Source organism: Lagopus leucura, unplaced genomic scaffold, assembly GCF_019238085.1.
Source record: "Lagopus leucura isolate 7727_CA_CO unplaced genomic scaffold, USGS_WTPT01 Super-Scaffold_1, whole genome shotgun sequence".
In the NCBI taxonomy this organism is placed as follows: Eukaryota; Metazoa; Chordata; class Aves; order Galliformes; family Phasianidae; genus Lagopus; species Lagopus leucura.
The window spans coordinates 41,737,869-41,754,303 of NW_024962250.1; the positions used below are offsets into that span (position 1 = coordinate 41,737,869).

The 16,435-nt window shown below is 49.0% G+C and overlaps 1 protein-coding gene across 1 annotated transcript in view; it reads right to left on the minus strand.

Annotated features, from left to right (window-relative positions):
• Positions 1-504: 504 nt before the first annotated feature.
• Positions 505-16,435, minus strand: part of FANCM (FA complementation group M) — a 61,048-nt gene continuing 45,117 nt past the window's right edge. The window contains exons 14-23 of the mRNA XM_042865269.1: positions 11,327-13,208; positions 9,923-9,999; positions 9,753-9,821; positions 8,691-8,828; positions 6,650-6,806; positions 5,671-5,777; positions 3,372-3,902; positions 1,985-2,342; positions 1,088-1,379; positions 505-744 (exon numbers count right to left, since the gene is read on the minus strand). Of these exons, the coding sequence (XP_042721203.1) occupies positions 597-744; positions 1,088-1,379; positions 1,985-2,342; positions 3,372-3,902; positions 5,671-5,777; positions 6,650-6,806; positions 8,691-8,828; positions 9,753-9,821; positions 9,923-9,999; positions 11,327-13,208 (3,759 nt within the window). The 3' untranslated portion in view covers positions 505-596. The remainder of the gene's footprint in view (positions 745-1,087; positions 1,380-1,984; positions 2,343-3,371; positions 3,903-5,670; positions 5,778-6,649; positions 6,807-8,690; positions 8,829-9,752; positions 9,822-9,922; positions 10,000-11,326; positions 13,209-16,435) is intronic.

The window sequence follows — 16,435 nt, forward strand, 5'->3', positions numbered from 1 at the left end:
CAGCTCCACTTCCCTGCCTCCAAAGGAAAAAATTGCTGGTGAAAAGGAAAAGAAGTTAAAGGTGAGCCTTCTTCCAGTTGATGTGGCTCCCGTTGAGTCCTCTGTGCCTCAAGGGCAGAATGTCCCTGTGCGGGGCTGCAGCCAGCTGCTGTGTGACAGCACATGCTGCTACAGCAGGGCGCTTCTGCTGAGGCCCCAGCATTGCCCTGAGCTGTGGGTGTCCGTCCCTGGAGGTGCCATGGCTGGGGATGTGGGCTGTGAGGCCCTCCTCACCCGGCTGTGCAGTGGTCTGATGAAGGTGGGTGCTTACTGCCCTGCTTCCATCCATCCCAGCCCTAACCCTGAGGACTGCTCTGTGATCTGTGCAAAGCAGACACCAGCAGCAGGGCAGCGGTGCTGAGATAACGGCTCATCTTTAGGCACTGTGGCACCACCACTCCTCTGTCACAGCAAGGAAAGTAACTACTCTCCTTCCCTGTTAGACACAGTCTCTGTGCCCCAAACCCCAGTGTTTCTCTGAGGATTTATTTACATATTTTACAGCGACTGTAAACTCAGTAAAGTGCAATTGAAAGAGCAGCCCCATGTCCCTCTCCTCAGCTCCTGAGGGCGGTGTTGCTCTTCCCCTTGGCACAGAGGCTCTCGGGTAGCATCTGTGTGTTGAAGCCGTAGCGCAGGTAGCAGTATGTCTCCTCTGCGCACTGTGGGCTCACCTGGGCACCAGCAGCGATGTCTGATGGGGAGCTGCAAGAGAGCACAGGGACACTGAGCTCAGGGTGAGGGGTGGGTGTGAGGACACAGCAGGGGCGGCCTGAGCTGCGTGGGGAGCAGAGCGGAGTGAGCCCAGCTCAGGAGAGCTGCTGGGAACCAGGGAGTGCTGTGAAAGGAAAGGGAAGGGCGCAGCAGCAAGAGAGGTGGAAGCAGGGATCATTGACAGCCACAGCCTGAAGAGATGGAGATCCATGAGGAACAGCACAGAGCTGGGGATGGGAACTGGGGGGAGCTCTGGGAGTGAATTCAGCACAGCCAGCACCCTGAGTGTGAGAAAGTGAGGCCTCCAGAGCCCAGGGTGCTGCCCTGCTGTTACCTGTTGACCATCATCCTCACAGAGCTGAAGTGGTGGCACATGTTGAGAGCAGCCAGGTAGCTGATGTTGGGAATGCTCAGGTAGAAGTTGAGCATTTCCTGCTTGTGCCCCTCCACCTCTGTAGGCACGCAGATGGCAGCGTTCTTCCTCTGCTCCAGCAGGGCCAGCTCCTTCAGCAGCACTGCCGTCTCCTCTTGGCAAGAGCTGAACAGAACCCGGATGCCGGCCTGGAGCAGCGCAGCGAGCGTGACATCGTAGTGCTGCGTCCGCTGGAAAAACCTCGAGGTTTCCCCTGCAGGGGGCGATACAGAAATCTCAGTGCAATTTAAGTGCTACGTTACTGTGAAACAGTCGTGTAAGGGCAAGCAGCCCAAGGACCCCCTGCTCTGAGATCTCACAAAAACCAAGAAAAGGGAAAGCTTCTAAAAGAATGGGGGAGCTGTGGGACAGGACTGACTGGGTTATGTGAGAAGGAGAGGTAGGAAATAACAGCGAAAATGTAAATTGTAGGGAGAGATTCTTAGGAGAGGAGGAACGCATCCATGGTAAAGGGTGGGCAAGAGAACAGCACGGAGCGCTGAGGAGGTTTCACAAAGCTACAAAGGAGAATCATAGGATGTAGAAGAAAGCACTTGGTTGTGTCCAGTAATAAATGAGCAGCACTCCAGAAGCAGTGTAATGAGAAGAGATGGACAAAATTGATGAAAATGCATCACTAATGAGTAGTTAAGTATCTCTGTGGATCTAGGTCAGCCTGTGATCTTATGAATGTACAGAGGCTACAGGAGAGTTTTCAGTCCAATTTCAGTTCCACAGTTACACACATGGCCAGCAGGGCCAGGACCTGCATGGAGCAGAGATCAGCGCCTCCCCACACCGCTGCCCCCAAACACCCACCTGGTTTGGTCCTGTCCTTCTCCACGATCACACACACTCTCTCAAACATGCTCCGCAGGCGCTGGATGCGCTGGGTGACCTTACTCCTGTTGACAGAGCTCAGCAGCTCCGACTGCAATTTCCTTTCCACTGCCATGCGGTTGCTGACAACGTAATCGCTGCTGCCCAGTGAGCAGACCTGCACCTTCACCCCATGGACGGCCTTCAGCGAGGAGATGACATCTGTGCCAGAGGAGATCTCACGGCTGTCCACCAGAACGCACAGCGCTGTGCCTCTGTTGGGCAGAGCTGGAGAGACCTTCGTGGGGCCCGAAGCATTCCCAGCAGTGTGCTGCACTGAGCTTCCCAGCTGTAAGTGCTGCAAACCAACAGTGTGTCTGAGACATGACGGGAGTGTAAGCGCAAAGAATGAAGGCCAGCTGAAAATGCAGTTCCCAAAAGTGATACTTAACGTGCCCTGTGTTCCACAGAGTTTGGAAAAGTCCCATTCATAAAAGCTTTTTAAAAGGTCTTACTGACATTGCAACTCAGGAACAATTTCAGATCAATACTTCAATCCCCTGCAAAAAATCTCCTGTATTACTTGAGCATCCAATTACTGAGCAGCGTGTGTGACAAAGCGTGCAGTGTTCACTGCCACTGACAACTTCAGATTCTGGCTGAATAATGTAGGAGACAGAGGTGTAGCAGAAAAGCATAAGGGTAGGGAATACAGCTCAGGCTGTTTTCATTGAGGAATTCTAGAAAGGCCTGGGTTGCACAGGAGCACAGTGCTCATCCAGTTCCAACCCCCTGCTGTGTGCAGGTCGCCAACCAGCAGCCCAGGCTGCCCAGAGCCACATCCAGCCTGGCCTTGAATGCCTGCAGGGATGGGGCATCCACAGCCTCCTTGGGCAACCTGTGCCAGTGCCTCACCACCCTCTGGCTCAAAAACTTCCTCCTCATATCCAACCCAAACCTCCCCTGTCTCACTTTAAAACCATTCCCCTTGTCCCATCACCACCCACCCTCACAAACAGCTTTTCCCCCTCCTGTGAAGAAGTGAACAAGTATTTTAAAACTGCAATACCAAATTGTTAATTGTGTCCCTCTTCTAATGGACATAGATCTATATTCCCTCACAGTTGTCAGACTCAAGAGCAACTGATTCCAAACTTTCTTAGTACTCTATTGGGTGCTCAGACACCCTGCAAGCAGAAAAGCTTCCTGTGGCAGCAGCAGGGCTGGGATCACAGAGCAGAGCCGGCAGCACACCTCTTCTCCTCCCTCACCAGAAGCACTCAGCCCCATGCTGTGCTGCCAGCCCTCACAGAACAGCCTCCAGGACAGGCTGCTCCTGCTGCACACCACGAGGCAGGGAGAGGTCGCTGCCAGCCCCCACACCCACCTCAGCAGGAGCCGGGAGATCCTCCTTCCCTGAGGCAGAGCGAGGCCCTGGGCGGAAGTCCAGCATTTCGGACACAGTCGCCTTGCAGCCCAGCAGCCCCCCACTCCTATTCTCTGCAGACTGACGAGCGCTGATGTCCCCAGCTGTTTTTTTATGTGGTACAGAAGAGACCGAAGGCGACGCTGTGAGTAAGGCAGCGTTCTCCTGTTCTGCCCTGGAGCGGGGTGACGCCGTGCCCTTCTCATTGCTGACACTGGTTTCCTCCCCGCTGGAATCACTCAGGACAATAATTCGGGATGGCTTCTTCCGCCCTGGCGCTGAGCAGTTCTGTTCCTCCTTGGCCCTGTGGAGTTTTTTTCCCCGCCGAGTGAGGTACCGCTGTCTCCCACCACCAAAGCTCTCATTATTCAAGAGATCAAAGTTCACGCACATCTCCTCCTCCTCGCTCGATGCACTTTTTTTGCACGTCTCCTCATCCCCCTCTGCAACACAGAAGCTGTCTTCTGCGTAGGTCTCGTCTTGCTCAGGGATCTGTGGGGGGAGAAGAACAAACCTGGTGAGAGGGAAGGAATGCAGTGACTTTGCTCTTCCTCTTGGCCCACCTTTGCTTATCAACCCGGCCCACACACACACAGAGCCCCTGAGCTTCTCACACATCCACATAAGATTTCATTGGCTCAGGTTGGATATTAGGAACTATCTATTCTCTGGAAGAGCAGTGCTGCATTGGCACAGCTGCCCTGGTTGTGGTGGGTCACCATCCCGTGGGTGCTCCAGAAGATGGAGGTGTGGGACGTGGCCATGGTGGGGTGGGGGTTGAACCCACCTGGTGATCTTGGAGGCCTTTCCGGCCTTAATGATTCTGTGACTTGTCAGCAGAAAGCTTTCAGGGAGCATCAGCTAGCTAATAATGCCACTGAAGAGGTCTGTGCTTCAGGCAGGAATATTGTACTGCACAGGGCTGCAGCTCAGTGCCACAGAAGCACACTCAGGACATGCTGGGTTTGCAGGAAAACCAGGCAGACTTTAAACACAGCACTACCATACAACATCAGCTCTGCACAGACACACACACCTTGCTGGCAGAAACACTTCACGGTGCCTTTATGATTTTAAAAAGGAAATGGAAGTTCAGGCTTTGCATCTTCAGTAGCACCCTGCCTCTGTGTGAACAACAAAGCCAATGCTGTAAGCCCACGCTGGCTGGAAATTGAATTGCATGATTTGTTCTCATCTGCTTGCAAATCGTCAGTGAGCACAAGCTGAGTTTTTGTTCATCACCACCAGCACCACCAAAGTTGTTTGTTCTCTTCATCAATACAGACCTCAGTTTTGTTTTGCCAAGGATGAGATACAGACAGGAGTATGGAAAAAAGAAATAAACCTCGGGGTGGGGGATGCTAAGAAACCATCCCAAGCAGCCATTGTTCCAGTTCTGTGATATATTTGGTCTCTATGAAATAGAGGGGAAATTAAAGACTAAATAACTAAAAAGCAATTTGCCATGTGATGTACGAAGAGTGTAGAACAGAACAGAGCTGAACAGACTGTGCACACAGGACACATCTCCAAATTAGTGCATATATGTGACTGCGTGCAGCAGGGCAGCAGCCCACCTGGGGATCAGCTCCAGGCTGCTCGTGCTCAGGACACAACGCGTTCTTCCAGGGCCACATGAGGGCTCAGGCTGCTGGAGGGCTGAGCAGCAGCAATGAGATGGCAGTGAGAGAGAAAGCATGCTGCTTCACTTTCTCATTCTTTATCACCTGTATCTGGGGAGCTAACCTTGTCTTTTGCTAGATACACTGGCACCTGTTGGCATTGCTGACTTGCCTGGATAGTGCAGGGCATACAGCTGGGTAACAGCAGCAGCCCAAAGTGCCACACTTCTGCTTTGGGGCTCCTTCTTCTTCCTGGAATTCAGTACAGGACAGGAAACATCGTGTGCTGAGTGAGAGTGGGCTTCCTGGGAGGTGCCAGAGGAGGACAGAGGGAGCAGAGAGGGAAGGTAAGCTGGTGGGCCTGGGGGAATCTCACGAGCCCTACGTGGCTCAGCAGTGACAACCACGACTCCTGCACTGGGATGGACGCAGAGCACCGGGCTGCTTTTGCTCCACACTGCTGACAGCCTCACTGCAGCCAAAGGAACATGTGTGCTTCTATCACAGAGCTTCTGCATGCTTTCAACTTGAAAATCAAAATGATGCCAAAAATCTTTTCTTAGAACTTACTTTTTAGCAGCAATAGGCTGCAAACAACTCCTGAAGGTAGCACAGACAGCAACTGTTTGGTTCCATACCTGTGAGAAAATGTCAGTGCTGCTGAATTCCTGATGCACCATTTTGTATCTGCTCCCCAGAGCTGGGCTGCGCACGGACTTCAGGTAAACACCTCTCATGTCAGAGTCTGAATTAAACAAAGACATTGCAGGACTATTAAGGATACATTTTTTCTTTCATTCTTAGGATACCTTCTTTTCCATGCCTTACAGCCCCCTGCATCTGAAGTTCTCCACACACCCCAAAGATCCCCCCAGGGCTCAGCAGCAGTGTGTGCAGCCTGCACTTCAAGAGGGCTGCCCTTGAGTTAGAGAGATGTGCCCCAGCCTACAGCAGGGGGGTGGAACTACATGGTCTTAAAGGTCCCTTCCGACCCAAACCATTCTTTGGTCCTAGGATTCCAGAGATTTCAGTGGAGGAGGAAAATCCTGAACAACATCTGGGAATCTCTTAAATGGCAACAGGACAATTCCAGCATGCAAATATCCTAGGGAGAGACGAGGTTTAGAACCACAGGGTGAAGAGAATCTTGGCCAAAAACCAGCACCATCTCAGCTCTGTCTCTGCCAACATCACTGTTTATGTTTAACACTGGTACTGCTATTCCACATCATGTTATAGACCTCTTTGTATGAGAAGACCTGCAACTTCAGAACTTTGTAAATGAAATGGGAAATTCTGCTTCCATTTGTTCATAATGTCGTATGAGGGGTTGGCTGACTCGCAGTCAGAGAACTCCAGCCTCAAAATACCCATTTTCCACTCTGCACAAAGCAATTGCACAGCAGAGATTCCTGTGAAGACTTACTCCATAGGAAACTCACGAGAACACGAACAGTAAAGGTACAGAGATGGAGAGCACCTCGTCTACCACAGCTGAGGAAGTCACTGCTTACAGCTGAGGCCTGCGCTGCTTACACAGCAAGCAGCTGAGGGCTGCAGCTCTCACACAGCACTATCACACCTCCCTCCACCAACCACACACCACACACCACTCACCATTTAACGCCTGTGTCACCTCTGCGTCGTCATTCAGGAATTGAGCCAGTGAGGAGCTCAGCTCCTTGTCTGTGTCCTCAGTCTCATCAGAAGAAACACAGCTCTCATCCTGCTGGGACAACTCAGCTTCTTCATCTAAAAACTGTCTTCCTGCATCCTGAAAAAGAAAAAAAGCCCCAGTCAAATTTTCAGCCAGACCAATTCATTACTGCTGCAATTAACTGATGTTACAGGAGGCCTCCCATTAAATGCTTCCATGGACTCAGAACATCAGCCAAAAGGAGAATCCGTCCCAAGGGAAGGTGATGGGAAGAACACAGCGCTCAGGGAAATAACAGAGCACAGAGAGTGCTGAAGGGTGAAGCTGGACTGCAAAGTGCTGGCCGACCACACACAGCGTGCACTGCTGCTTGCACCAGGTTAATGCTGCAAGGAGGGGGAATGGCTGTTTGTGAGGGTGGATGGTGATGGGACAAGGGGAATGGATTTAAACTGAGACAGGGGAGGTTTGGGTTGGATATGAGGAGGAAGTTTTTCCCCCAGAGGGTGGTGAGGCACTGGCACAGGTTGCCCAAGGAGGCTGTGGATGCCCCATCCCTGCAGGCATTCAAGGCCAGGCTGGATGTGGCTCTGGGCAGCCTGGGCTGCTGGTTGGCGACCTGCACACAGCAGGGGTTGGAGCTGGATGAGCACTGTGCTCCTATGCAACCCAGGCCATTCTATGGTTCTATGATCTCTGACTTTCAGCATTTCCTGAGCCTTTTAAAAGACCTGCTTGCACCAACTAGAAGCCTGAATGACAGGCATTGTTAGCAGCCCCTTTCCTAGCAGTATTTTGATTATTACGAACTGCACTGGAGGTCAGCACTTAAGAGAAGAACTCCCAGTGCTACTGGTGATCAGTCTCCATCAGTCTTACTTCTGAAAGACCTGAGAGGATGAACTGCAGCACGAAAAGCACTGTGCCACCAGAAAATAACAGCGTGGCCACACTCAGCAAACAAGAAGTTAGCAAGTTTTCAGAGGAAGTGGAATTGCCATGTCCATCATTAGGAATGGTTAGATAAGCTGATAGGTGAAAGAAGAGTGGAATTTCATGAGTATATGAGTAACACCCACTCTTTTTATGAGCCTGCTGATCTCACCAAAACAGAATCACAGAACGGCCCGGGTTGGAAGGGACCTCAAGGCTCACGAAGCTCCAACCCCCCGCCACAGGCAGGGCCACCAACCTCCACATTTCACAGCAGCCCAGGCTGCCCAGGGCCCCATCCAACTGAAAAATGGATTTCTGGTCTCCATAATTATTTTCATTTCAAAATATAAAGAACTGATACCACAGGAAGGTCTCCATAAAGAGGGCTATCTTTAGAACAAAGTGGCACCAGGGGAGGTTCAGAGAAGGTATTACAAGAAGAAGGTTGGGAGGTTGGACTTGATGATCTCTGGAGGTCCCTTCCAACCCCTACAATTCTGTGATTCTGTGTGACACAAAGCATTGCTTTATGGTGAGCTGTGCAGACACTGGCACAGCTTGCTGGGAAGCTGGTGCTGCACTGCCAGGCAGTGTTGGAGGGCATCAGCACAGGGCCCTCCTGATGTGCTGTCACTTGAGGTCAGCCCCGCAGAGCAGCACTGGACATGGTAAGAGCCTTCCTGCCCAACTGCTCTCATTCTCAGGCCGTGACACATGTAGACACACAAGCTCTACAACGAATGACTCTCAAACCAGTGCTTGAGCTTTCTGCCATTTTTGTGGCTTTTTAAAACCAGATGCAGACAAGTTAGATTTTGTTTTCTTATTCTCACAATTTGAACACAAAGTTAAACCTCACAACTTCTCTTTTAGTTTGTTTGCTAACACGTGCTGCTCAGGTTCACAGAGGCATTTCTCTGAACTAGATCTTCTGTTGCAAACACGTACACTTACATATGTACATACAAGCAGGGCAAAGCAAAGCAGCTAAACGCACTGCAACCTGAATGCCAGCTGCTCCAGATGTGTGCTTCAGCCCACTCAGAGGGACAAGGAATGCCTTACCTTATGTGGAACATTGCTCCTGACCTTCTGACGTTTCACACCTCTCAGCTGTGCCTTAGTGCCCACTGCTGAGCAGCCCTCGCTGCTCCTGTTTGGGTTCTTGTGAAAATCCATGCTGTCATCACTGGACAAGTCAGACTGGAGGAGAGTTTCACAAACACTTCAGTAAATAAGAGTAAAGCAAGCCACCCATCAGTCACAGTCATTCTTCAACATCTGGCAGTTCCTAAGCAACACCAGATTAGTGTAATTGATTACACATGTCAAAATGATGCTAATCGTTCTAGGAAATGCAAAAACTGGGCCTTTCAGAACAGAACAGAAAAACACATCATTTAGGGTGAAAAATCAGATTAAATGTGGTGTGAACATTGTTTTGGTTCCAAGTTTCGCAGAAGGGTTATTGACTGCCTTTCACAAAGCTCAGCTCTCACACCTGCACCAAACAGCTGCAAAGTCATCATAGGAGACCCTGCAGGAGAACTGAAGGAAGGAAGCCCTGCAGGCTGAGGGAGTTCAGCATGGAGAAAAGAAGGCTGCGGGGTGACCTCAGTGCAGCCTGCAGTACCTAAAGGGAGCCTGCAGACAGGAGGGGAGTCAGCTCTTGGAAAGGGGAGATGACAGCAGGACAAGGGGAAATGGTTTGGAGTTGAGGGAGGGCAGATGGAGGTTGGATGTCAGGGGGAAGTTGTGTGCTGTGAGAGTGGTGAGGTGCTGGAACAGCTGCCCAGAGAGGCTGTGATGCCCCGTCCATCCCTGGAGGTGTTGAAGGCCAGGTTGGATGGGGCCCTGGGCAGCCTGGGCTGCTGTGAAATGTGGAGGTTGGTGGCCCTGCATGGCACAGGGGGGTTGGAGCTTTGTGATCCTTGAGGTCCCTTCCAACCCGGGCCGTTCTGTGTTCTGTGAAGGAACAAATGGCATTCTGGTGTGCCTTGGGGCAGAGGGCAGAAGGTCTGTTCAGTGACACCTTCCTACTGAGTGCAAATGGAGTGAACGCTTACAAGCACACTCCATAAATGAGTTTACACTGTTTCCCCTCCTTGGCACACAGCCCCCACTCACCACACTCAGTGGATGTCGGCGCTTCCTGACGGCATGAACTGGAGATTCAAAATCACTGTCATTCACAACCTGTGCAGACAGAAAGAAGAATAATTGCAGAGAGACGTTTGTTCTGACGTTTGACGTGCTCGGCATTTTGCTCCTCTTGTCTTTTCCCTTTTAAGACTCACATCAGGAGACTTCAAAACATTCTTTCTCCTATTTTTCCTCTGGAAAACAATCTCCTCTTCGCTTTCACTGCTGGTTCCTACAGAAAAAAAACAGTAAGCAACAATGGTAAGGAAATGTATTGTCCAGAGTGCAATATTGCTACAACTGAACAACCAAACTCCATCTCTTATAAAAGTACCTCCAAAGGAGATTGCTTATTGATCTGTGCTGCAGACACTGTTCTCTTTAGCCCTTTTAATCAAAATAAATACTCTCCAGTTGAGATGTACAATAAATCCCACTTTCCTGGAGATTCTCAGAGAGGAAATGATTTCCCCAGGCAATACAGATACAGAGAAAGGGGGGAGAAAAATGGAGCAGGAGCTGGGACGTGCAGAGAAGCCCTTAGAAGGTGAGTTCAAGTGTTACACCTCTGGAGACTTTCTGTCATCTGTACAACTTCGGATGCACTGAAACAAAACCACAACTCACCAAGCAGTCCCCTCTCTAATCGTATTTCACAGAACTGCAGCCTCTCTGCTTTTCCCCAAAGGATTGCTTTTGCTGAAATAGACAGAACAGAATCTCCAAGCAGCGTATGAGTGGAGAAGAATGATGGCCACTTGTGAGGTGCATTTAGTGGATGGAAATTATCAAAAGCACTTAAGAAATAAATAAATATGTTGCTCCCAAATCAGAGAAGTGCAGGAAATAAAGTCAGAATCGATCCTACAAAGAGCTGATGTTTCAAACACAAGCCAGGCCAGTGCAGAGGGCATCAGCAGAATATGTTAGACACGTCAGTTGTCATGTAACTACAAGAAAGAAACTCATCAGTAGAGCTTCTGTTCCTCAGGAACAACAATAGAAAAATGTGCAAATGTGCACACAGGGAGTGAAGCACAACGGATCTGATGGTTATAAATAAGCTACTGAGAGGACTGAGAAATGGCTTTAAAGGCAGGTGTAGCTCACATGGCTGCACTGTTAGCATTTGTGGAGGGTTACAGCAGTTTAATTCTGACTGCTTTCTCCAGTATGTATGCATGCACTTCAGCCTCAGCTGGGTAAGTTAGAATGCAGGACATTCTACTGTAACATTCTGTAACATTCATACTGTAACATTCATATGTTACAGGAGGCAGAAGCTCTGGAAAGCCTCCTGATGGAGCCAGATCCAGAAACACAACCATTATTCCCTTCTTCTTCCATCTTAACAACCTAAGTCACAACAGCCAGCTGAGGATCACAGAATGATAAAGGCAGGAAAAGAGCTCCAAGATCCCAAAGGCCAACCCTACCTCCACCACACCCAATGACCACATCCCTCAATGCCACATCTCCAAGGTTTTTGGAGTCTGAAAGATACTGGATTCAGCAGTATTTGCTTAAACATGAAGCTGACTGTACTCTGAATTCCCTACCTTCAGCAGGAAACACACGTGAAGCATGAAGGTTGGTGCCTTCCAGGTTTTCAGTTCTTCCTCCAGTGGAATCAAGTACATCCAAGGCTGAGCTCCCGAAGCTCTTTCTCTGTGAGTCTGCATTGACTTTATCCGTAGGATGAACCTCTGGAATTTCCTCCCTGACAGCAGAGAACACGTTCTTACGAATCCTTCTGGCAGCTCCAGCACTGCTAACCTTCCTGCCCGTTGGGGTAGAAGGTGAAGGAGGTGAGGCTCCCTGTGAGCCACGTCCCATCCTGCCCCCTGGCATCCCCCTCACGTTTCTGCCCTGCAGGGCCAGTGGTGTGGAAATGTTTCTTCCCTCTAGATCTTTGCAATCCCATTTTGGGGATGTTTGAATCCTGCAGCCATCGTTCAGAGATGTTTTATTGGCGGCGAGTTGCACATCCGCACGGCTCCCCGAGGCACCGTTTAATTTGGGGGTATTAACGGCATCCGTGTCTTCTTCAAAGATTTCCTTCTCACACTCTTCAATGGAAAACCCCAGATCGAAGTTAACAGAAAACAGTTCCTGGGAACAGTCCCAGAGGTCACTGGTGTGCAGGGCCTGCTCAGCCGCACTGCCGTGGCCCCGTGCTCCCCTGGGTGCCGCTTCCCCCCGCGCTGCCCCTTCACTGCAGGCCGTGTCCCCATGTGGGCAGCCCGGCCCTGAGGGAGGCAGCTGGGAGTCTGGCCCTGCAGTTGGCCAAGCAGGGTGCCTGCCTGAACCCGACCTGAGCAAAGGTTCTGTGTCCACAGGCGTCGTTTCATCATTTGCTCCGTAGATGTGCTCATCTTCAAACAAATGTATGCTCTGCTCTTCACCAATAGTCACATTTCTCTTGCTTGTTTCTAGAGCTCCATCTCTCTGAACAGAGTGTTTATTTGAAGGGTTATTTGTGTGATTTGCTTTGAGTCCCTCCTTGCCCAGCAGAGTGTGGAAGCTGCCATCCCACGGAGGTGCAGCAGCTGGTGGTGAAGATGAGGCAGGTTTTGAAATGCAGGTATTTACAGAAGCACTCAGGTCAACAGTGACCTCCAGCTCCGGACTTTCAGCAGGCAGCAGTGAGTGACTGACTTCTAAGGAGAAGTCTTTGTCCAGCAGTTGCCCTGAGTAACTCCTGCAAGACGCCTTTGGAAGAGGGCACGGTGTTTCCTCCTGTCTCAGCAGCTTTTCAACATCTTCAAGTTTACTGACAGGAGGAGGAGAATGTGCTAACAGCCTCCTCACACAGGAAAATGTTTCTTCTGGCCTAGAAAGCTCTTCAGAGGAGCTCACAAGAACAAATGAATCCACGTGCGATTCTGGGAGATAAAATAAGTCAGAGGACACAGATTTCTCCGCTGTGAAGTTGCTGTAACCCCAATCTGTGTGGTTCAGCCCCACTGACCTGCAGTGCATATCTGGCAACCTGAGATCCTTCACTGCTGCACTTTCATGAGTTACAGTACTCTCACCATCACCACAGAAGTCATTAAATTCATTTAAGTCAAATGTCACCTTCTCTATTTCCTCCTCCCTTTGACTGCCCTGCTCAGCACTCTCAACCAGAGTGAGCCTTTCTGCTGAGCAAGGCTCTGAAGCATTGGCATCTGTAGGCAACTCAGGCTCTTCCAAATCCAGTCCAGGAGTTCTTCTGGAAGTCTTAGTGTTTGTTTTAAATATAGAAAAGAATTCTCTCTCATTATCACTTACATCAGGTACAAACATTCTTTTTGTGTGTGCCGTGTCTCTTTTAGAAGAGCGAGTCTTCTGAGCAGACGTGGAACTGCTTGAGGAAAGATGACTTTTATTCCTGTGAACCTGAACGTCTTCAGTACGAAGGTGAGGCTGAAGCTCCAGTTCATAGCTGCAGTCCCCCTGGTGGAAAACACGGCATCATATTTACTATAAATGCAAAAAGGCCTGCAAGGATTTGTCACGAGAATATTTACAACAAGTGACAAAAATAACACAGGGGTTATCAGAAAGGTTAAAAAAAAACAGAGGAAATGCTTTGCATTTAAGGTCACAGCTCTCAAAGAAAATGCCTCGCTGCAAAGTCACGCTTGAGTAGTCAAACCTGGGTGTTTCAGAAAGACAGAAAATGCTGTGCATGAATAAGGACGGCACTGAACAGAGCTGCAGTGCACAACACTCCCTGCTGCGCATGAGCAGCTCTCAGAACATAACAAACAGCTTCACTTCAGCAACCAAAGGTGCAAGGTTTTACCTCCTCAGCATAAATTCACTAAATTAACTAGTTAACAATCACAGTGAATTCAGAAAGGTGGAGGGAGCATAAGAAAGCCTTGTTCGAGGAGCACCAGAGCCTGTAGTTCTCTGTTCTCGTGGTACTACTGTTCTTAATTTGGCTACTGCATCCATGGCACGTTAAGAATGTCTCACTTCTATACTCTGCTTTTCATAAATGCACTGAGCTAGGCAACCAACCAACTCTTAGAAACACAGCTGAAGAAAGCCCAGCAGCTTTGGTGTAGCTCCCAGCTCCCAGAACTCCCAGGAGGACAGCCTGGATTGGAAAGCTGCTTCTTGCTGTGCTTCTCCCTCTCTCTTTTAAATTCAGATTGCAAAGTAAAGGCACTCAATCTCTAACAAAAAGCAGAAAGGCCAAAGGAGGCTCTGTAGCAGTGGTTTCAAACACTCTTCCAAAGTATCAAAAAGAAGTTTTAAACTTGCTTCACTAACAATTACTTCTTAATGGAGGAGTAATACCTAAAGACAAGGCATTTTCTAGCAGCTCAGTCAGGATCCCTAGGCTCCTTGATCCTTGCAATAAAACAAAGTACCTTTATGCTGGATGAGAAAATGACTTATGATGTTACATGCTTCCTGCACAATTAACAGTCCAAAACTCTTACCAGACAAAAGTAGGAAAAAAATAAGGTTCTTGCAACCTTAAATTCCTGAACCTTCCTCACTGTCCCAAGAGAACATTATTAGAGAAGTTCTGCTTCAGCTTGTGCTGGCCACCACTCAAACTCCAACATCCTTCCTTTGCATCCATTACCCTTCTACCCTTCACTAACTCTTCACAGGCCAGACCCTTCACTTCCACCACATGTACCCAAGCAGTGCACAGGCTCTTCTTGCATGGACACAACCCCTGGGCTTCACTCACAGAGAACATGACTCTCATTTCATGGTCTCTGCATAATGGAGCTGTTCTAAGAGATGACATTGTGACACCAACGTCACGGGACCATCTGGTCATTCCTTCCAAGACAGGGAAGAAATTGGACTTGCTGGCCTTGAAGGTCTTTTCCAACATAACAGCCTATGATTCTACAAAACAACACAGCCAGAGCTTCCACAGCCAGCACGCCTGCAGCTGAACTGACTTTTGCTGCCAGACCCCTTGTAGGAGCCAGAAGTACATCATGGAAAACAAGGCTGAGGAATACTCTGAAAAACATTCCCTCTATCCCACTGCACAAGGCAGAAAGTCATACCTACATTGACTGCTGCCTGCTTTCTCCAAGAATGTTCCTGAAACCGCCCAGGGCTGAATCCCAGGCTGTCTTCCATGCCTCTGAAAACATTACACCCCAACACAGCTTTGGATACTCTGGCTGCAGCAGATAAAGCAAACTATCCAGTATTAAGAGCAATGGTTCTTTGTCAAACTATTAATAATAATGATAATCAATATTGATCATTTTAGATTTTAATACTAACTTCACAAGCAGGCCGCAGAAAGGATCATAAGCAGAATGAATACTGAAGAATCAGTGCACAGGCTGTTTTGAGGCCAGGGGCACAGCTGGCTACAAATCCTGCTTACTGCACTGATATCTGTGTCCCGGTGACAAAGTACGAGGTTTCCATCAGGTCAGAACAGCAGAATGGAAGAGCAGGGGGAAAGGACTCCATTGCTGGGGATTCAATGCCAGAGGGCCATGAAATACCCACTCTGTTCATCACAGCAAAAGCTGGTACTCAGTTGCCACACACTCACTGCCTGTGTTTAGCCTATCTGTGATAAATAAGCATGTAAAAGCCAGAATTCCTCACAAAGAGCATGAAAAGGAGACCCCTGGACTATACACGTTGACTTGTAAGAAGTCCTACTGCCAAAGCAGTACAGAAAACAGTGAGTACAAAAAGGGCTAAGTTCCAGATGACTGTCTTCAGCCAAAACAGAGAGACAAGATATGGAAGTTTTCAGTTACTAACAAAGAAGAGCAGTAGCAAACAACAGACAACAAAACCTGCTCAAATTAACTTTATGCACGTCCTCAGAGATTACCATGTGGCTGCCAAGGTAACAGTGCTGACAATGATACGTTTAGATCTGTGTAAGCAATGTCTGAATGTGCACACGGCTTTGGTTAAAGTATCCAAGCACTGTAGGAGTATAAGAGATATAAAATGGATTAAAGACTGATCAGCTGCCCAACCATTAAGTGTTGTTGAAACAGAAGCAGGTGATGCTCCTTTCCACCCACAACACGTGGAAGAGCTGCAGCTCAGCCCATTCCAGACCCTACACCATCTCACATTTTTAAAGCAAACCAAAGCAGCACACAGCTCAACCATCAGCTAAACCTGCAGGAAAAGATGAGGGCTCTAAGTAGGGAAAATCATCATTCAAATTGCAACTGGATCAGAGGTAAACCAGTTAAGAGCAAATCAGAAAAAACGGATAGCAGAGGTGCTGTGTGCCAGAACAACAGGAGACCAACACAGCACCCAGGGCCAACGCAGCCACTGCTTTCAGGCTTACATGCAGTTATGCAATTGTTCTAGTTCAGCTCAGTTCCACTTGGCCATTTGAATGCTTTCTCCCAGCAAGCCCAATTAACATTGATGGAGTGAAAGGGCAGAGTTAAATTTCTCACCTGGTAGCCTGGATATGTACAACCTGTAGTACAGGGAATGTTCTGAGCACAACAACCCAGCACCAACAGAGCAGTGCTCTGTAAGCAGGTCATGCATGGGCACAGCAATTGGCACCTTGCTCATTTTGCTGTACTGCATCAGTGACCTCGCTTAGAACTACTGATTCACTACAGAAAACAACAGGCTGCCCAATGCACAAAATTAAAGGGACAAAAAGGAGATGTGGATATTTAAAAAGTTTTAAT